A 21,145-nucleotide genomic window follows, 5' to 3' on the forward strand; every position below is an offset into this window, starting at 1 on the left:
CTTATGATCCAAGTGCATCTGTCTTGAATAGACCCTCCCATAGAAACGTGTCTGTTTTTTAGCCAATCACAGAAATCATAGGTAAGTAGACACATCAAAACACAGATCTACTGTATTCTTGGGGCACAGCAACAATTAGCCACATGTATATATGTCTCCCAGGGTGTGCAATTTGAATTATTGGAATGCCGGATTCAAAGCCATGGTAAGAAATCTCAGAGCACATGGGACCAGAAGGAAGATTTTTAATATGCAGATTGGTGTATCAGAATTTCTCTTCATGCGAGTGTTTAGTTCATGTATGTTATAACCGTTGGGAGTAAGAATCACAGATAAGTCTGCATGAGAGGTGCTGGCCTGGAGGATTGAATGAGATCCAGAAAATGAGGAAATGCTTAAATACAACCACTCTTGCTGCCTACTCAGTTCAACACAGAAAACATTAGGCTAATTATTAATAATTGTTAAAATGACTTAAAAGTGATGATTCACCAAATTCTACTGAAATCATTATTACACTATATGTTAACTAATTTGGATTTAAATACAAGTAAAACAAAATAAAATGATTTAAAATAAGTCAGAAAATATCCACATATAATGACCTAGACATTTCTGTAAGTACATATAATTCCATATATAGATCTATATTCATAACACCATAACCATCATCCCTATTGAAAATACCATTGGTTCCTGAACTCAGTGTTTTAGCTTTTGTGGTCTCTGTGACCACACTGGTGTGTATTTTGGGGGTGGGGTGGTTGTGTACACCTTTCCTCCTATGTGTGCTTGTCTCTTTTTATCCATTTAGATTTTAACTGCAGAATAAAGTAGATCATGAGGACAGCAGGCCAAACTCTGAAAACCTGAGAATTGTGTCTTAAGATGGATTTACTCTAAGGGAAACTTAAGGTGAAGGGCAGCCTTGGACAAACTTTATGCGAGAATCCTATGTTGTTTTTTTAAAGTATCTGAATCAACATGGTACAAACAAAGGCTACTTGGTTACAGTCTGAGACTTTATTGCTGACATCCCAAATTCCCAGGCAAGGGAAGAAGGGGCTGAGGTCTATAAGCTGACCTAGGACTGATTGGCTTCCAGTGTCCCTCCTGTGGATGATCAGAGACAAAACTAGCCAATCCAAGTGTGTCCACACCCACTGGGGCTTCTTTGCACTCTGCTAGGATGCCCACAACTCTGAGAGCTAGAGGTCTAGGGAGAGGGCAGCATACACTGTTTTACCAAAATGGCAGTAAATGCCCTCTGGAATCTTAACTTACTGTCTCCTGAATGTCCGGCTCTCCAACCTAGACCAGAGATGTTTTGCTCCTCACTGTGAAATAATAATAATTCAAAAACCAGCACAGAATATGACTGCTTCTCAAGGTAGTTTCAAATGATCTTCAGAATCGATTTGAAGAAAAGAATAGAAAAGAAAAAGCTGCAGAGAGCTGGGCCAACCACTTTGTAAGCTGATTACAGAAATGAACTGGTTTTCTTTTAAATGCAAATTTTGTACCTATTGGGGAAGGAAGGAGAAGGTGGTACGATATTGAGGTAGAACATGCAGCTGGACCATCCCCCTGGATCTAATGTGATATGTGTGTGTGTGTCTGGTGGGGGTGGGGGTGGTGAGGAGGAGGGAATCACAACATAATCACAGAAATAGATCCCAAAAGCATTCGGTCCAGCCCATTTCATTTCAACTTTTTAAGTACTCACTGGATGCAGGGCAGACACCTGCTAGTTCCCTTAGTGCCTCTTAGAAAAGGCAGCCCTTCCTCAGGACAGTCTCAGCCCTGGGTCCACACGCACAACTTGGCAAGCAGGACAAAGGCTGACTTTACTCTCCTTACCCCGCCCCCTGTGGCCCTCCACTGGGAACCCTTGGGTAACGGATGCAGTAGCCTTGTTTGGACACTTCCTTGTGTCAGCAAGTCCTGGGAACGGAGATATCACAATGACCAACCAAGACAGACTCTGTTGCTGCCTTCAAGGGGAAGCATATAAGGAGGAAGGCAGTTACTAAACAGAGCTCAGTGTGACAAATATATGAAGAGGGATGTGCTATTGGAGTGCAAGCAGTAGAAGTTAATTCAGTCTCGGGGGCTAAGAGAAAAGACCATTTAAATACTAGCAACCTACCTCGTCAAGTTGATGCTTGAGATGTGGAATTCCTCCATATGATCTCAGACACTGAGGTTATCCTGAGAGGCTACCTAGTATTCTCCAGGTGACCTCCCATCCCACCCAAGCTGGACTCCTTCCTAGTCATAAGGCCTCACGTACAGAGAGGCTCCTGACCAGGCCTCAGCGTCAATTTGCCTCATTGCCAAACTGTAAGAAACTAGTATCTAGATCTCATACTTCCAGACAAGGAGGCAGGTCTCCTATGAACACAAAGGTCACAAGATGGGTAGATACTGACCAGCAGTGCCCCAAAGATGTGATGATGAACAACGTCTGATGCACCCAGCCTTCTGGAGGGCCCTGACTTCAGGAAGCCCACTCTGCTGGGGTGCCCAGTGTGCTCATGCTAATGAGACAGAAGTTCAGCAGTTGTAATTCCTTCACTGAGCTTTAGGGGTGTGTCATAGGACTTTTGGCAGCTTGCCAAGCTTGTCCACCTGACTCTGTTTCTCCACAGCTCCGGCTCCTGTACGAGTGCAATCCCGTGTCCTACATCATAGAGCAGGCGGGAGGCATGGCGACCACAGGCACCCAGCCTGTTCTGGATGTGAAGCCGGAGTCCATTCACCAACGAGTTCCCCTCATTCTAGGGTCCCCGGACGATGTACAGGAATACCTCACCTGTGTACAGAAAAGCCAGGCAGGCAGGTAGTGGGTTTGACCCTGCAAGCTGTCTTCTCTTTGCCTTGTCCCTTCTATTAAGGGCCCTAAATAAACGATAAGTGAAAACAATGGTGACGAGTAACAAAAGGCAAAGCTCCTGAGTCACATCCAGAACAGCAGTGAACAGCTTGTCACAGATCCAGACCCTAGAGGCGGTTCTGTGCTCAGTGTAAAGGGCTCAAAATAAAAACCCACATGTGAAAAGAACAACTTTGATTTGTCTTCTTTCATGGGCGGCAGCTAGTAGAGATATAGTTCTAAGTCTGCCAGCCAGGGAATTGGCAACTACCGACTTGTGGCAAAAAGTCCAGAGATTAGCTAAGAATTTGTCTTGGTTGGCTTATAATTTGAACCTAATGTATTATCCTGTAGTGATTCATTTCCTTTCTTGTGAAAGAGATAAACGTATTTAATATATATTCTATATTTAAATGTATATTTACATGTACTTAAATGGCTGGCAGTTACGGAAGAGCTTTTGTCTTACTTTGGATAAGTTTTGAGTTAGAAATCTTATGGCTATTAAATTCTGAAGCTTCAGATTGAGCCTTTTTCGGGAGTGATGATTTGGATGCCCAATAATTGTTTGAACAGAAAGGTGTGGTCACCTGTTGACTAAGCCACATATGAAACAGAGTTAAGATTTAAAAATTAATACCTACTTTTCTCAACCCCTTAACTTTGAATTTTCATTTTGGGGAGAAGATTTTAATTTATCCTAGGGCCTGACCAGAGTGCATAGTTAAATATCAATCATTTTTCAAAATTATGTCAGCATTGCAATTGGGGTGGCATATACATCAGGAACCTCAGCTTGTTTTCACAAGAATTACTATATATGTATATGGACCCAGAGGACAAAAATCCTTAATGAAATATTGACAAATCAAATCCAGAAGTACTTAAAACAAAGATGCATCAGGACAACATCAGGCTTAACCCAGGGATTCAAGAGTGACTCAACATTAGAAAATCCACTAAAGTAATGCATTAGGCAATGGTGGTGGGGAGGTGGGGACTAGGAGGAGCCATGGGCAGAAGCGAGGCTCTCCTTTCTCACTGTGGCTTTGGGTGGGTGGTTCATACAACCCAATGCAGATGTCAGCATGTGTATAATTCAGGACTCAGCGTTGTTCCTCAGCTAAATATGGCTTGGCAGCAGTAACAATAGCGGCAAAATTTTAATATGTAATTGAAATACTTTCAGCCTCTCCAAAGGACACATCAATTTTTTTTTTTAAGAAACATTCTGATTTTAACCAATAGGCTACTTTATTATAGACTTCATCTGAAATGTATATCTCAAAGATCCCAACTGAAGTCTTCACTTCAAAATCTCTTAGGAACACTTTGATTTGGTGAGCGTACAGCACCTGGTCTAAAGACTGCACAGCCATGAGGAGAAGGTTTTGCTGGAAACAGAGGTGAGAGACAGCACCTTCGGTCATGGTGTGTGTTGCTTTGATAAGTGTGGCGGACGCTCAGAAGATCCATGCACCATTCATACGCCTCCTTCTTCAGGCTGAGACCGTGGGTCCCTGTAAGTGAAATCCTGAAACAAGGAGCTGGGAAGAGCTTAGGACTCCCCCACTCCATTCTCAGAGGCCACATATCAAAGATTCGAGGGAATTGGTGGAATGGTGCCTGAGTGACTGTCCTTCCATAGGCAGGGGACAGAAGAATTATTGGTGGGATCTCTGGTCTAAGTGATCTGAGGATCCCTTTCTTCTTGGTTTCTCATTCTCTCCTGATTGCCTTCCCAGGTTAAATGTTTGGGCCTGTCTCAGGGGGAATCCAGGTGTTCTTTCCATTTTCTAAAAAAAATAATAATAATAATGTTTATTTTTGAGAGAGAAAGAGAGAGAGAGAGGAAGGGGCAGAGAGAGTTGGAGACAGAATCTGAAGCAGACTCCAGGTTCTGAGCTGTCAGCACAGAGCCCAATGTGGGGCTCGAACCCATGAGCCATGAGATCATAACCTGTGCCAACATTGGACACTTAACCAACTCAGCCACCCAGGCGCCCCTTGGTTTGCTTTCCATTCTCTAGCATTTCCCAAAGTACTCTTTATGGGTCTGGCCCCACTTGGGGAAGGTGGGACTATTCACTGGTTTGCATTGTACTCTGGGCAAATGGGCTTCAGCAACTGGAAGGCAGAGCCATTAACACAAGGAGAAAAGCCATATGATTATTTTAATAGATGTTTTTTAAAAATAAGAAGAAGGCATGCTGTTTCAAATCAGTGGGAAGAGAATGGTGGATAATTAGCTAGTCGTCTGGGAAAAAAATAGAAGTGGATTTGCAAAACATATTACAGACGGATTCCAGAATTAAACATAAAAAACGGAAGTATGAAAGGGATATATTTATGACCCTAAATGGGACCAAAAGACAGCAAGAAAAATGTATAAAGGAAAGAGATGCGATTTAACAACATCCCCCACACAAAGTTAAGTCACTCCAAAGTGCAGGAGAAAATGTTTGTGACAGGTAATAAAAGGCACATTAAGGATCATACATATTAAGAGAAAAAAGATAAACCACCCCCCCAGAGAGATAAACTAAGGATATAAAACTGCAGTTTGTGAAGAGAAAAATACAAATAGTCTATAAACTAGTGGGAAGATGGTGAGACTCCCTAAGGATCAGGAAATGAGAAGAACATGGCCCATCTGTTCTCACTTAGCAGATGCACAATAAACAGCAGTGACTGATCCTTTCAGATGTCCTCAGGTGCTGGGACATGGCCCTCTTCTGCCTGCTGGAGAGACAGATCACAGGACGGCCACAGGACGACAATGTGGCAGCTCTGTGGACGTTGAGAAGTTTAGATAAGCAGGCCCTCTGACCTGCGGGTCAGCAGGAAAACCTAGATGAGCCTTTCTAAAGTTACATATTGTCTGTAAGAGCAAAAAGATGGGAAGGATCGAAGTGTCCAGCAGTAGGGAGACGGTTGACTGTGGAAAGCTCTTCAGTGGTTTGAGAAAGTTGCGAATTACTTAGAAACCTGCTCCAGCTTTTATGAACATGGAAATAAATCCCTTCCCTAGTTCAAGGGACATCACAATAGACAAATGTGGAAAGAAATAAATATATTGGCACCATGCTAAGCCCTTTTGCTCCACCTAACCTGATGACAACACCATCTTTACTCTCTGTATTCACTTCCTGTAATGAAATCTAACCATCTTCTATCATTATTATTATTATTTGCAAAGAAGGGGAAAAGGCATGAGAAAGATATGCAGGAAAGTAGGACATGGTGGGTGGGTCTATAAGATGGGTCTGTGTACCAGTCTGAGTTCTCCAGAGAAACACAACCAATAGGATTCAAGCCTTCCTGCCCTGACACACACAGACACACACACAGACACACAGACACACACCCTATGCCACAGTCTTGAGGCCGAATTCCTTCTTCCCTTGGAGACCTCAGTTTTGCTCCTAAGACTTTCAAATGACCCAATAAGGATGTAGGGGTTCAGGACACGCTACTCCAAAATAAGCCACAGTGGCATATTGGTTATTTTGAGATGAAGGCACTGGAGAATCAGCAGATAGATGCAGGAAGGGCTCTCTGACATCCCCTTTCCAGAAGCAGGTCGTAAAATTTCCCTGAGAAAGGTGTTCTCCCCTGAGAAAGTTTCCAGCAAGAGAACATCCTGATCACTGGAGGCTGGAAGTCAGCACTGAACACATCTCTGTGCAGACACAATTCCTAAATAACCCTCATCTTCCACTAGTTTTGCCTCCTGCCCTCAAAAGTATTTCCTATTTGCTCCATTCAAGGGTTGGGACAGACACAGCCAAAGGGCAGCTGAGATGACATGTGCCTATTTACAACTACAAGAGCCAGACCCCACCCAGCATTCTCCTAGTGGACCATGGGCACATTGTTAGGTCTTTTGAGCTACAGGCCCAATGTGGTAGCACTTAGGTAAATGAAGCAAATCAGCAAATGAAGACTCAGTATGTAACCTAACTGCAGTTTCAACTCCCTTCCCACTGAAATATAACCTTTAACCAGTAATAATGGGAATGTCCTGGTCAGCACTAGGAAATACATCAACAGACTCTTTCTCTTCTTAGGAAAGTGATCTTGCCTAAAATAAGATTCTTTGCTAATAATTTCCTTTTTTCTGTTCCCTCTACCTTTACAAACCTTTCTTTTTCTGTAGCTCTTGGAGCTGTCTTCTACTTGCTAGATAGATGAGAAGCTGCCTGATTCATAAATCCTTCATGAATCCTTCATGAACCATAAATCCTTCATTGAACCAATTAGCTCTTTATAATTTACTTGGTTGAGTTTTTGTTATTTAACAGCCTGATTCTACAGAAAGTTAATATATTGAAAACTGACCCCACTTCTACTTTGAAATGGTTTTATTTTAAAAGGTAAAACTTTATACATCAGTACAAAATATAAACATTCAGAAGTTATTAGACAAATCAATCACACAAAGCTGTTCAAAGCAGTATTTAAAGAAGTAACATTTTACTGGTATAAAATGTCACAGAATCAAATCACAAGTTTGAGCTCCAAGTGTTTTGCTCCACACAATAAGGTGTGGTCAGTTGTAAGATAAAATTCTTCTTCGTAGTATTCTGTTCCCAATCAAGGCCTTCTATAGAGATCATCTCATACAACAGGAAAGCTGGCCATGGTGGCGATTCCACAGTGGTTTTTCCGGTCTTTGGCCATCTTTATGTAGCCATCTATGCCCCAATTTGCACCCCAGCTGAAAGAAGACAGGGTTTGCCATTTATTACAAACAAACACATTTATCTTTATGAACAACAATACCCAATACTGAGCAGTGTACCAGAGGCTACGGCAGATTCAGGAAGAATCAGGAGAGGCCATTCTTGTTCATGATTGGATTCTAACCCAGCACAGAATTCTATCCCCAGACCTTTCACAGACTGCAAAATGAGAGACCCCAAAGCACTTGGGATCAGATGTGTTTCTGAAATAAGGAAAAATTTCCAATTTAGAAATGCAGTGGTACCAAAACTATAGCACTACCTTAGCAAGCTTGAGACAGTGTCTTCATGTTGTCATGAAATGAATATGTCTGTGTTTCCCCTACGTAGGGTAAAGACTTCTGTGATTTCAGAAGTGTGCTCAAGGGTTTGAGAACATGCCTCCAAACACTGATTTCGGAAAGGATTCCCTTTTCAATTTTAAAGATAAGTATTTTTGGCTTCTTATACCTGTTCTTGACAATCCAATATGTATTGTTTATCGACTGTCCTATTTCAGTGCCATAGCCAATCACCAGAACACCATGGTCCAGGTCTTCACTGCTGCAGTCTGGATCATAATAAATGCCTGGAAAAGTGAAACTCAATGCTAGGGTGAGGATTCCCATGTGACATGTGATAGCAGCCCAGCCTATCAACCAGAGTAAGGGAGGCATTTCAACCTTCAGCGAAATGACATAACACCAGATAAGAGTTAGAAGCAGATCTTTTCTGAGCTAGGCTAGGGATTGAGGCTCTCATCTAGTACCAGCAGAAAGACAATTTGGCAAGAAGCATAAAACAAACCTGTCAAGAGGCTTAAAAGAGCACTCATTGAAACCTTGTGATTTGACTTTTAGGATGTCAGCTTAAGGAAACAGCACAGAACACTAAATTACTTGAGCCAAGGGATTCTGTCCAATCTCAACAACAGTGGTAAAATTCTTTGGAATGTTTCATGGTCTAACAATTAGAAGAAAATAAATTAAAGTATGCCAATTGAACTATATAGCCATTTAAATATATTTATGGCGTACTTAAAATTGTGGGGATGTGGTTCAAGTCATGTCAAACAAACAACAGGCACAAAAATTACATGTACAGAATGATGTTAAATCTACACCCTCCAAAATTCTACATCGACTTCTACATAACAAAGAGTCAATCTTGCTGTACCTTATGGTGGTTTCCCCATTTTTCTGCCTAAATTTCTACATAGACAGAGCTTACCTTCATGATAGAACTGGAAGGTAAAATGGCTTGCATCTATACCAACAGAGATGGGACCCTTGGTTGCTACAGCCACCATGAGGGCCTTCTCCTGCTGAGGGATGTCAAAGAAGCCAGTGTCATTGGCAGCAGAATCCTGGGGCTTGTATTTGCAGGATTCATCCTTTCAAAGGTGAAGGGGAAAAGACTTAATTACTACCATCCACTGGGAACATGACTTCAAGACAGCTTACAGGTAAAAGATTTCCAAGTCAGGTTTGTTAACACATCCCAGGAGTTTAAATGCTATTGGTTGTTTTGAAATGGAAATATTCGCTGGTGTGTATTTAATGAGACACTCTCAGTCTACCTGTCATAAGAATTTTGTTGCTCTGGAGAAATTTGCAATATATATAGAATGGTATGTATATCACCACAAACATAGAAATAGGAACAGCTATATGGTAACGATCTAAGCAGAGAAATGTGCCCGGCCGATACAGTTTAATGACAGATCTGACAGTTTGCAGATCTAGAGTCTACAATTTAAAATGTGCATATTCATATTAAGCGATGCCTGGGTGGCTTAGTCGGTTAAGCAGTTAAAGCGTCTGACTTCAGCTCGGGTCATGACCTCATGATTCATGAGTTCGAGCCCCGCATTGGGTTCTGTGCTGAGAGCTCAGAGCCTGGAGCCTGCTTCAGATTCTGTGTCTCCTTCTCTCTCTGCCCCTCCTCCACTCTCTCTCTCTCTCTCTCTCTCTCTCTCTCTCAAAAATAAATAAACGTTAAAAATAAAATGCACATATTAAATGTGGTATCTGTTTTCTTCAAATGTATTTAACTCTAAAAAACAGAACTGGAATGACAGGTAAAGAGCTCCACTCACCTGTGCATGATATGGATAGGATTCCTCTGAGTCCAGGCCTCCGTTGTCCTTAACATACTGGAAGGCATTATTCATTAGGCCACCATTGCAACCCTCATTGCCTTGAGGCTGAGAGCAGTCCACCAGGTTCTGCTCACTCAGTGAAACAAGTTTGCCAGTTTTCCGGAACATCTGTCCTTCAAGAGCACCAGTTGCACTAAAAGCCCAACAAGAACCACATGGACCCTGAAAACAAATCATAAAGCTCTCAGTCTACAAAACAAATATCAAGATTTGACAACAGCCCACAGATTTGAAAACTCTTAAAACATGGCGAACTGCACATTGTTTCTCAGTCTACCATAGCAAGGACACTGATTCCTTTAGCCTTTACTCTTGAGAGGGACCTGCTGAACATTGTCCCACCTGATCCTTCACAGGAGTTACATAGCCTTTCTCTCTCCAGTCCACAGATGAAGGGATCTTAGCAAAGAGAGGTGCTTGGAACACTTTCCCCTTCTTGTGCTTCTGCATTTGAAGGCCATTCATCACCTGCTTGAATTCTTCATTGGTCTTCAAGGAAAAGGGAATACAATGTTTGACAAGCATGAGATTTTTTTGGTAAAGTATTGGGGAGAGGAAGCACAAAAAGTCAGCAATCCATGCCACACTCACCATGTCACCAAAGCCATTCATTGCCACCGTGAAGCTGTGTTTCCCTTGGTTGTGTTCCCAATTGTGCTGTCTGATCATTTTCATATTCTTCTCCCACACCTCTTTCCTCCATCCTTCTTCATCCTGGAGACAAACATATAATTCATCATCTTTATTTCTATTTAAAACCAACTCACCTGCACCAAGCGGGTGTGCTCACAGAGAGGAGGAGAAACCACAGCCAAGGATGGCCTGATGCTTCCGCGAGCTGTACTCCAGCAACCACACAGCAGGACATATGCCCACGTACAGTCAAGGTGCCCCGCTTACTGCCTTGGTAAGAGCGGCCTCAAGAAGCTACTCCCTGCTATGAACTCCCACCAGCACAGACTGTTCTCTGCGGGGGTCCCTCTGTGCAGTTTAAATGTTACCAACCATGCCATATAGCTTCCTGTGTGTTGCCTTCCACTGGGACCATAGTTCATCTAAGCTCTGGTTGAGTTGCGGAGCAGCTGAGGCTATTCCCAAGCAAAGGGCAGCCAGGAAGAGAGAAGGATGCATGTTTCAAAACCTAGAAAGGGAAATGAGTTTCTAATTAGACCAAGCCATCCTCCTTTCTTCTGAGATGTTAGAGCCACTAAGGTGGAATTGAATTTATCCTCCCAAGCGTTTGCATAGGGCTGGGAAGGAAGGCTGAGGATGTGGGATGTGCTGGGGGCCTGCTGCCCTGCTCCCCTCCCTGAGACCCGCCTCCCACTGGCAAGGGATTTGGATCTTGGCGCAGGGAGGGGAGGGCCTCGCAGCGCGGCGTCGGAGGCTCAGGCTGCCGCATAAGGAGAGGTCAGGCCCGGGGACAGCGCCTCCTGGGAGCCACGAACCTCCGACCCCCAAGGCAGGTGGCCTCGCTGGTTCCTCAGATGGCCCCCTGCTCGGGTTTGGCGGCGGCAGACCAGCTGTGGTAGGTGCAGCTGAGCAATCTCAGTCACAGGTGCAGGTCCGGGAGTCCAGAAGGCCCTGCACTGGGCCGGCAGCCGCCCGTTTAAGACCTAGGATTCGGCCCGGCCAGCCCCGCCCTGCTCGCCTTGCTCAGGCTGCGAGTGGCTGAGCCAGCCTGTGGGCGGGGCTTCTGTGCCCTGGAGCTCTGCTCGCCTGGGGAGTGAGTTGCCTGGATCAATTGTCCCAGAGAGGAGGCCCTACCTGCTTCAGTGGCCCCGGGGGAGGTGAGCCGGGGGACCAGTGACAGCCCCGTGGAGGGGTCCGGCGTCTCCCTGGGGACCCGGATCAACTAATTACCACGAATTTATGTGTTGGCAGGTGGTTCACGTAAAGAACCTCACAGGGAGCCCCAAGTGGGTTTTCAGCGTCACCCTTCCTGTCCTTTAGTTCTAGCGTTTTGGGTTAAAATCTCCCGGAGGGCTGGCGGAGGATGCAGAGCCCACAGGGGGAGGTGTTATCACTGTGTCAGGATGGGATGCCCCTGGGTTATGAAGAATCTGGAGAGGGCTGATAGTGCCCCACACGGGGCATGCGCTGGGCAAGGCTCAAGTCCTTTCAGGGAAAGGGGCAGACGGGGAGGGGTGTCGGGGAAGGCGTGGCATTTGGTAAGGCTCCTGTCCTGCCTCCCCCAGGCAGGGATTCTTCTTTCCTCAGAACTGACAGAAAAGTGTCATTTACAGAAAAATCTGGCTTAATGAAAGAAAGGCAAAATGTAGAAACTGCTTTTTCTTTCCCACTCTCTGTGTTATGGAGTATTATGTTCCTCAGTATCCGACATGTTTTTCTTTAGATTTAAGAAATTTGCTTGAATGACTTACTTCGGTGGTTATTACTTTAATTTACATGTAATGCCAGGACTTCCATGGCAGTTTGTAAGAATATTTTCAATGGAGGAAAATATGTTTATATATGAATATTAATTTATGTAACTAAGCATTTAAGAAACACAACTGGAAACGTAACTAGCTGGGGAATGTGCCAGGATTTTCAGGAGATGTTGAAATTAAAAATACATTTGACTGAACTAGCTCCTGGTATCAGGGCAAGCTACTATTACCTGAGGCTTCTATTTGTGGGAGGTTGGGTGGAGAAAGGGGCAGAAATGCATCCTGCACTTCCAATGTAATTAATAATGACTCTCATCTGTGGGAGAAAGTCAAGTCCTTTCTCCCATGACGTGGGGTCGGAGGGACAGGCCCTTCTGCCTGGGGCATGTGGGTCCCGCCTTCTCATCATGCTGACACAGCCCTGAGGGATCACCGCTGGGCCTTCCGCTTCCCTCAGCCTCCTCCATCTGACCATTTCCTTTATGCTCCCTGGTGCTTCAGCATTTCTGTCCCCAGTGGCCAAAAGAAACATTCAAAAACCTTTCTAGAAAGTTGTCAGCAATCCACGGATGACCTTAAACAAAGCTAGCCATATTTTTTAGAGGAAGTGATATTTTGGGCAAGGAATTTCCATTTGAGCTAGAGTTAGTTTTTTTCCCTTTTGAAAATCATTTTGTTTATGTTTTCTTTTTTCTTTTTTTTTTTTTTAAGTTTATTTTTAAGAGAGAGCGTGAGCAGGGGAGGAGCAGAGAGAGAGGGAGACGCAGAATCCGAAGCAGGCTCTAGGCTCTGAGATGTCAGCACAGATCCTGACACGGGGCTCAAACTCAGGAAGTGCAAGATCATGACCTAAGCTGAACTCGGATGCTCGACCCACTGAGCCACCCAGGTGCCTCTTTGTTCATGTTTTCTACTTAATTCAGAATTTTTTGGATTTATAACAGCTAGGGCTAATGAATCTAACATGCAGAGTGCTGATAAAGAAAAAAGAAATCTTATAGAAGTTTTGAACTAAAGTACTTCTGCAATGCAACAAGGCATCCCCCCTTTTATAGGCACCATGGAGTTGGCTGGACTCCTTGGAGCCATAGGCAACTGGCCCTAATAGTTCAGTGAACTGCAAAACAAAACAATGATCTGTCATTCCACCATTATGCCTCCATTCCCTAGGTCTGGAGGGGAGGTAGCATTCATTCATTCAACAAATATTTATTTTAGGCCAATCATATATCAAGTGAGTGGTGAACATGGTGGTTGGCAGGCAAGAGACATGATATGTAAATAAATATTTACTAATTCAGGCCATTGATTTTGAAGCAAAACAGTTTTAGTTTCAAATTTTGATCCTGCTTCTCAACAGTCTTGTAACTTTGGCAAGACACTTCACCTTGGAGGGTCTATATTCTCACCTGTCAAAGGGAATAAAAAATGTCTATTTCTAAGGATTATAGAGGATATGGTGGTCAGCATACAATCCCTAGAATGTAGCTACTATTATTATGCTAAATGATGTTCTGGAATTTAAGAGGGCTCTTATCATCAAAACATCCTTGTTGGTGTCATATCTTAAGATATATCACTGAAAGTTTTAGAATATCAGACAGTCCAGATACAATAGGACACATGATAAGCCCTTGAGGGCTGTGGGACAGGGGGCGAACACCTGAGGTCACCAGACCCAGCAGAGGTGGACAGAGGATTAGGGACATGAGGCCACAAGTCTCAGCTGGAGCCATGCCAACATGCTGCCTCTGGTGTGCTCTGTGCTCAAGGCTGGATGGAGAACGAAGGACTAAGGTGACCTTGGAGACTCTCAACCAAACCAGCTTCCATCATCATGGCTTCCCCCCCAGCATTTCCTTGCTTGTGGAGCCCCCAAATGTGCACGACGCACTGAAATAGGTCAACTGTGGGCAGACTGTTGGCAAAATGCAATGCTGAGTCCAGGCCTCGTCTTGGTGAACCTTGGTCATCGGTGATCCATCTGGGAATCTGGTGTTCTTCCCCTCTTCTCTTGCATGTTTTCAGAAAAATAACAGGCAAGTGAAAAATGACTTTGTAGGTGTCTAGTGGATCCACTCTCCAATTGGTCCTGGCAAACTGAACTTGCCAACAAATATGAGTGAACAGTTGCCTTAAAATTTCAGTCTCTAGGTCCTGACCTATTTGTAATCTAATGGAAAAGGCAGTGGTTTTTTGTAAATATAGAGTATGTGGCTGTTTTATTCCCAAGAGGAACAATTAGCCAACCAGTTACCTGGCTCATGAACCACAATGTCACACATTCCTTATATTGTGCCCCTGGGGATGGGACAGTAAGCGCATTGTCACCCTGGCTTGTCTCGTCTCATTAGAGTTTTTATGAACAACTTGGCAGTGGCTGTTTTCAAGGACTCTCAGAGGGACCTTGGCCATTGTCCTTCTGGGAGTTTTTTCTGTTTTTTTCTTTGGTTCCTTCTGTTTCTTCTTCTTTTTCTTTCCCCCCTCTCCCCCCTTTTTTTTGCTAAAAAAACAAAACAGTCATTATGAAAAATTTTTAAAGTACAGATAAGCAAAAAAAGGGGAAAAATGCATCCAAAATTCTGGTCTTTGTGGCTTCTTGAAGCCAGTAGACAACTGGGATGTATGGCTCACTCACCAATGCTCTGCTTTGGATGATGGCCTTTGTTCGCCATAATACCCCTTATCGTACCTTACAGATGAATGAACTGAAGCTTGGAGGGGCTTGGCAGCTTCCTCAGCTGGTGAGCAGGGAGCCAGGGTTTGATCTCAGGGGATGTAACTCCAGACAAGGCAACACACAAGGCTGTACCAGACCCGGGATTGAAGGCTGGACATCAATAAAGATCATTAAAGAGAATTGCAGAGGACAACGGCTAATACTTTATGCTGCAGTGTGGGGACAGCAACCAAGGGACCACAGTCTTCCCTGGGCCCCTACATCATTACCCCAGGCACAGTCACTAACCCTCTACCACTGTGTCCACTCAACATTTCTGGAAAGTGCCTCCTGTGTCTGTGACTGTGTATGGGGAGACCTCCCTTCTCCCTGCAGGAACCGTCACCCTCTTCTCCTAGAAGAAGATCCTCCACCCTGAGTTATTTCTTCTAGAGTAGGTCTTAGGGTACAGTTGTCAGGGCTGAGGGAGACTGTATCAGATGCAGAGAGGGGCCCTATAGTGGCCTGCAGACCTGTGTCATGTGTGACACAGGGGAGTGATACTGTCTGAAATGTCTGTATTCTTTTCCTGTTTGTGTTCCATTTCTAGGGACAGGTCTACTCTACAACCAGGGACATCCTTGTCTCATAGACAATCAGAATTTTAACAACAGGAATGCAAAGAAGGGTCACTGTCCAGCACTTGACATTCCAATTAGAATTCCTGAGTCCAGGAGGGACCTGAAAGCCAGGCTTTAAAGAGAGAGAAAAAGATTTTCTAATCCTAGGGCCCAGTCTGAAAACCTCCCATAATGTCATTGCAGGGAAGAATAAGTGTCCTTTGCCTATTGAGTGGGAGAGAGGAGAGGTGTCTCCCTAACACTGGGAGAGGGGCAGGAGGCTGCTCTGAAGGGAACCACTTGCCTACACTCATGCTTACACTCATGTGTGGCTGGTGGGCTCTGGAAGATTCCCAGCACACCCTTTGGCAAGGAGGGGTACAGGTCACATATTTGAAATGACCAAGAGTAGGAAACACAGACTGCCCATAAGACCCCAGGACCTTTGCACTCTCCACGAGGAGACACTTGTTGAAGAATGAAAGAGGCTAGATTTTGCATGAATGGTTCCAGGTCAGATTCATTTTAAGAATAATAAAGGAATATGATAGTTCTTGACAGTGTGGACAGTAATTATACCCAAGGGCAGTGTTGGAGTCATGTTAAAGCTGAAAGGGACTCATTTCCCAAAAAATGAAAGGAAATGCACAGGGTTGCTGGAATGTGGGGGATTAAGGTTACCGCTTCTCCTTAGGCCATTCCTATCATTGCAGTGGAATCACTAACTTCTAGTCCCACTCAGCCACTAACAGGGTGAAGGTTGACAAACAGAGAAAATGCCACAGTCTCTCTAATGGGTTAGGACATTTTTGCCGCATCAGCCATGTGCGCTCAGCCTGTGCCTCCTGGCTGGTGAACTCCTTCCCAGTTGAGTCTCCTCCTCCTGAGTTGTGTGTTTTCCTGTTGCAAAGGAAATTATCCTCAGTTGATGCCCCATGATTTCCATACTGGAGTGTTTGGTGAGCTCCAGGCAGTCCGGGCACAAACAAGATTCAGGCTGTGCCAAATGGATATACTAGAAAGGTCAGGGTGTGCTGCTAAGGATCACCTGCACAGGAAGAGATCCCGCCCCAGGCGCAGGCGGCTTGGGTTGAATACAGGTGAAATGTGACCCCACTGCCCCCTCCTGCAGGCACCCTGCAGCAGTCTACAAAGAGTGCAAGCGTTTGCAGGGGCCAGACAGGAAATATGCTGCCTTAGGGAAGATGCACAGCCTGCTGCACCCCTGCTTGCTCAGAGCTCATGATCTAGACAGGTGGGGGAAGCACAGGGTCCCGGCTGGCTGGTCACACTCACAGGACAGCACCAGGGAGCTAGGCACGCCCTGCTCTCCCGAGTCTCCCAGGTGGTAAGGTTGAAAGGGTAACGTTCACTTCTTGTTGACTTTCTTGTGTGCAACCCGCCCCTCATTCAGCCAGAGCTATGCATTGCCTTGGAAAGTCTTAGGATTATTAAAATGAAATGATAGGAAAAAGAGTCACATGTTCAGTCTTTAACTTTCAAAACAAGATTTTTGAGCTCATGGCTTTCAACATAAACCCAGGCTTTATAAAGAGAGAGACACTGTGCTACGAATTGCCAAAAAAACTCACGAAAGGCTGTGCACCCTATGCTGTCCTCACTCAAGATCATTTTGTCTTCCACTATATATGTCTTTAGGAGATTGAAAACAAGAGCAAGCAGCATAATCACTATTTTAACAAATATTTATGTGGCTATTGTAGACGTGGAACCCAGGTTTCTTTTATTTAAAAAAGTTTTTTTCTTAACATTTACTTATATTTGAAAGAGAGACAGTGTGAGCAGGGAAGGGGCAGAGAGAGAGGGAGACACAGAATCCCAAATGGGCTCCAGGCTCTGAGCTGTCAGCACAAAGCCCGAGGCCGTGTTCCAACTCACAACCTCGAGATCATGACCTGAGCCGAAGTCTGACGATTAACAGACTGAGCCACCCAAGTGCCCCAGATATCAAGGTTTCTATGTAACCTGGAGGCAGAACAGGGATGGGAAATTCAGGAGGCAAGTGTCAGCACACTTATGAATTAAAAACTACTTTCCCTTTCCTTATCCTGGGCTTTTTTTGAACAGAGACCTGTCAACCCTTGTGTTTCATGACAGGGCCATGGTCTGACATGTGTGTGACTCCAGGTTTTGTCCTAACACTGAGATCTGTTACATGTTTCAAGAGCAGCCAGAATCACTAGTCTTCCCAAAGTGAGGCCCTGCCTGTGGAACACAGGGTGAGTTTTATAGTGTCAGGGGATGGGATCCACACGGCCACGAAATATTACATGGAAAGGGGCCTGTGGGCTTTCCCTGCATTTCTACACACAATACAGAACAAACCATACAGTAAACTTTTTAAAACCACAACAATGTGTTCAATAGTTTAGTGAGGTAGAGAAATAAGGACCACTGGGTGATTTTTTTCTTAAGGTTAATTATTTAATTGAAATAAATATCCAATATTCCAAGGCTGTACCCTTTTTGATTTTTGAAATCTACTCTTTCTTTTATGATGTCTTCACATATGAAAGATAAATTTTAGTGGGTTGCTTGGTTTGGCTCGGCCAGTGGAGCACGTGACTCTTAATCTCAGGGTTGTAAGTTCGAACCTCATGTAGAGATTACCTAAAAATAAAATCTTTAAAAAATATATATTTTTTGTGATGACTGGTGACAACAGTTTCTAAGTAGTCTTACTTTGTATAAGAAAGTGTCAGCCCCTATGTTCTTCATGAAATTTTACTATTTCATGAAAATCCCAAAGTATGGGAACCACTGGCACACAGTAGGGCTTCTCAGGGTTGAGGAGTCAGTAGATGAGAAAACAGCTTCTCACCTTCATTGGAAAACAGCTTCAGGCTACACTCTTTGAGGACACAGAATAGTACAATTAATTTTTATTTCTTATTTTTAGGACAGCATTCTTGCCAAAATGATGAATGAGAACCTAACTGGGCCTGAAGTCCACCTTTGTCCCGACTATGGAGGATAAGTTAGGTGTCAGCAGGAGAAAGCAATCAGATGACACCACAAATCATAACATTCTAGAAGATAACCATTTTTGCATGTTGGCCCTGGGGCTGAGTGTTCTCCACATGAAAGAATAGTCTTTCTTGGCATCTTCACCATTTACAGTGATAAGGTCCCCCAGTCCTTTCCCAATGGGAGAGGGGCAGGGCCCCCAGCTGGATGGCAGGCCTCCAGGAGCAGGGATGTGAGGAGGCTGGGGAAGTGGGGACCTGGGCCAGGTGGCAGGGGAGACTCTCACAGAGAAGAACCCAGAGCACTAGTAAGGCCGTGTCCCCAACAAGGGGAGCCCGCAGAGGAGCTCAACCCCTCAAACCAGACAGAGAAGGACGATGACCCCCACAGACTGGTTAACCAGAGTTGACAATCAAGAAACATTCAAAATAGGTCACTAGATAAAAAAACTCCTCATCAGAAAAGCCTACAGCTTTCAATAAGAAAAAAATACAACATGATAGAGGTTCCCCAGATTTGAAAATAATCCTAAAAATGTGCATGGTAGTACCAAGAATACATTTTGAAACTGAAAGTTTTCTAAACTATCAGTAACTATAATTACTGACAAATCATTTTCATTTCTCATGTTGGAATGATTGAATCATCTTTCTGTTTTGGTCAGAGTGCTATTATGAAATCTGTTATATGTAGCAAAAACTGTATTAAAAGCATTATGAGGTGTGTCAACAGTCTATCCATACAGTAATGCATTCTGGGGAAAAAGGAAACCAGAGAAAGAGCCATATAAATACAAGAAGTGCTTCTCTCCTCAGTAAGAAGTGCTTCTCTCCTTGGACTTTAATTGTCATGTGACAAAGCAAAAAAAAAAAAAATTCATATCCAATGCAAAATACAGAAGAAAAGTTCAGGAACTTGGTTATCCCAACTTTCTTTCTTTCTTTCTTTCTTTCTTTCTTTCTTTCTTTCTTTCTTTCTTTCTTTCTTTCTTTCATGTTTATTTATTTTTGAGAGGAAAAGATAAAGAGCGAGTGGGGGAGGGGCAAAGAGAGAGGGAGACAAGAGAATCTCAAGCAGGCTCTGCACTGTCAGCCCAGAGCCCAATGTTGGGCTCAAACCCACGAACTGTGAGATCATGACCTGAGCCAAAAACTAAAGTTAGACACTTAACTGCCTGAGCCACTCAGGCACCCCTCTCAGCTTTATTTCTAATAGGGAAAAATGTGTGTTTCATGGTAGGGAACATGTAAGTGTATGCAGCCATTAACACTGTACTTTCTGAAGAGCTTCTAATAACATTGAATTTTTGCTGTTATGACACATTAGGTGAAAAAAGGCAGGATGTAGGGGCGCCTGGGTGGCGCAGTTAGTTAAGCATCTGACTCCTGATCTTGGCTCACGTCATGATCTCACATCATGATATCTCAGGTCGTGAATTCGAGCCCCACATCGGGCTCTGTTCTAATGTGGACAGCCTGCTTGGGATTCTGCCTCTCCTTCTCTGTGCCTCTCCCCCACTTATGCTCTCTCTCTCTCTCTAAGATGAATAAATAAACTTTAAAAAATAATTTTAAAAAGGCAGGATGTAAAACTGTACATTTTGTGATTTCAGTTACATTAAAATATGTCTAGGAAAAAAATTGAAGGGAATAAAAACTTTCATTGCATCAAATTGTCCTCAAATCCCAGAGGGTTGTTGCCTGAGTTCCAGGGAGAGCCAGCACCAAAGGACTTTGTTTCGCTGACTTCTAGTACACTGGACTGTCAGCAATAAATTCCACGTTTCTCTGTACCATGTGAGGGCTGGTCACAGAATCATGATTCACAGGAGTCAGCACCGGTCTCCCTATAAGATGACTATAAGATGACTGGCCTTCTCTTCTTGGAAGACAGAAAGATTATCATCAGTACCGGCTGTGATGCAACCTGAGGGCTCTGCAGGACCCTGTGGGGTTCACACAGGGGTGGGGATGGTGGGGAGCTGGGGGGAAGAAGACAGTCCTCACCTGCTCTGTGAGCCTCCTTAACTGTGGGGAACAGGCACTCATGGATGGACCGGTGAGGGTCATGACTCTTGGCTGGGAGAACAGGTCTTTAGGGACAGACAATCCTTTAATTTGTGAAACACACACTCACATATACACAAGCATATATAAAATACACACACTATACAGGTACACACACATGAAAACACACTTATGCACATATATACACAGGCATACTCTCTCACACGCACATTATGCATGTATGTACCCACATAAAATTTACCTATAGGCACAATACACAGTTACACATATGCACCTGCAGATATGCATGACACATATACTTATGCACATATATACAGATGCATACATATGCATAGACAGTTACACAATACACACATTTACACATGCACTCAGCACAATACACACATACTTCATTATAATATAAATACTTAGCACAGGAGAAAAGTGAATCCCCAGGTGTGGTCAGATGTCCTGATACTTAGTCTGAATTGTTAATAACTGATGGTACAATTTTGTCTAAATCTCTTAAGCTCTTTGTTTCTAGACCCCACAGAGTGTGGCTGAATAAAACCATCTGTAAATTTCTTTCAGTTATAAAATTCCATGATTTAAGGGGGACAAGGCACATCATCTAACCAGAGCTGGCCTCAGGACCTTCTCTGTGCCCTGACAGGAGCCCCGCAGACTGGAGCGACAACCTCGGGCACCCGGCCAGGCCC

At 44.0% G+C, this 21,145-nt stretch overlaps 2 protein-coding genes across 2 annotated transcripts in view; one reads left to right on the forward strand and one right to left on the reverse strand.

The window, feature by feature from the left end:
• Positions 1 to 3,067, forward strand: part of FBP2 (fructose-bisphosphatase 2) — a 30,845-nt gene extending 27,778 nt beyond the window's left edge. Inside the window, exon 7 of the mRNA XM_058695521.1 lies at positions 2,652 to 3,067. Within this exon, the coding sequence (XP_058551504.1) occupies positions 2,652 to 2,846 (195 nt within the window). The 3' untranslated portion in view covers positions 2,847 to 3,067. The remainder of the gene's footprint in view (positions 1 to 2,651) is intronic.
• A 4,154-nt stretch (positions 3,068 to 7,221) lies between these two features.
• Positions 7,222 to 11,394, reverse strand: LOC131491959 (procathepsin L-like). The gene is made up of 8 exons (XM_058695522.1): positions 11,209 to 11,394; positions 10,766 to 10,901; positions 10,352 to 10,474; positions 10,103 to 10,249; positions 9,698 to 9,922; positions 8,830 to 8,992; positions 8,071 to 8,188; positions 7,222 to 7,595 (listed from the first exon to the last, which is right to left on the reverse strand). Exons 2-8 carry the CDS (start codon positions 10,889 to 10,891, stop codon positions 7,496 to 7,498), a joined length of 1,002 nt encoding a protein of 333 aa, XP_058551505.1. The 5' UTR covers positions 10,892 to 10,901; positions 11,209 to 11,394; the 3' UTR covers positions 7,222 to 7,495.
• Between the last annotated feature and the right edge of the window lie 9,751 nt (positions 11,395 to 21,145).

The sequence above is a fragment of the Neofelis nebulosa genome, chromosome 12 (assembly GCF_028018385.1).
Source record: "Neofelis nebulosa isolate mNeoNeb1 chromosome 12, mNeoNeb1.pri, whole genome shotgun sequence".
Lineage (NCBI taxonomy): Eukaryota > Metazoa > Chordata > Mammalia > Carnivora > Felidae > Neofelis > Neofelis nebulosa.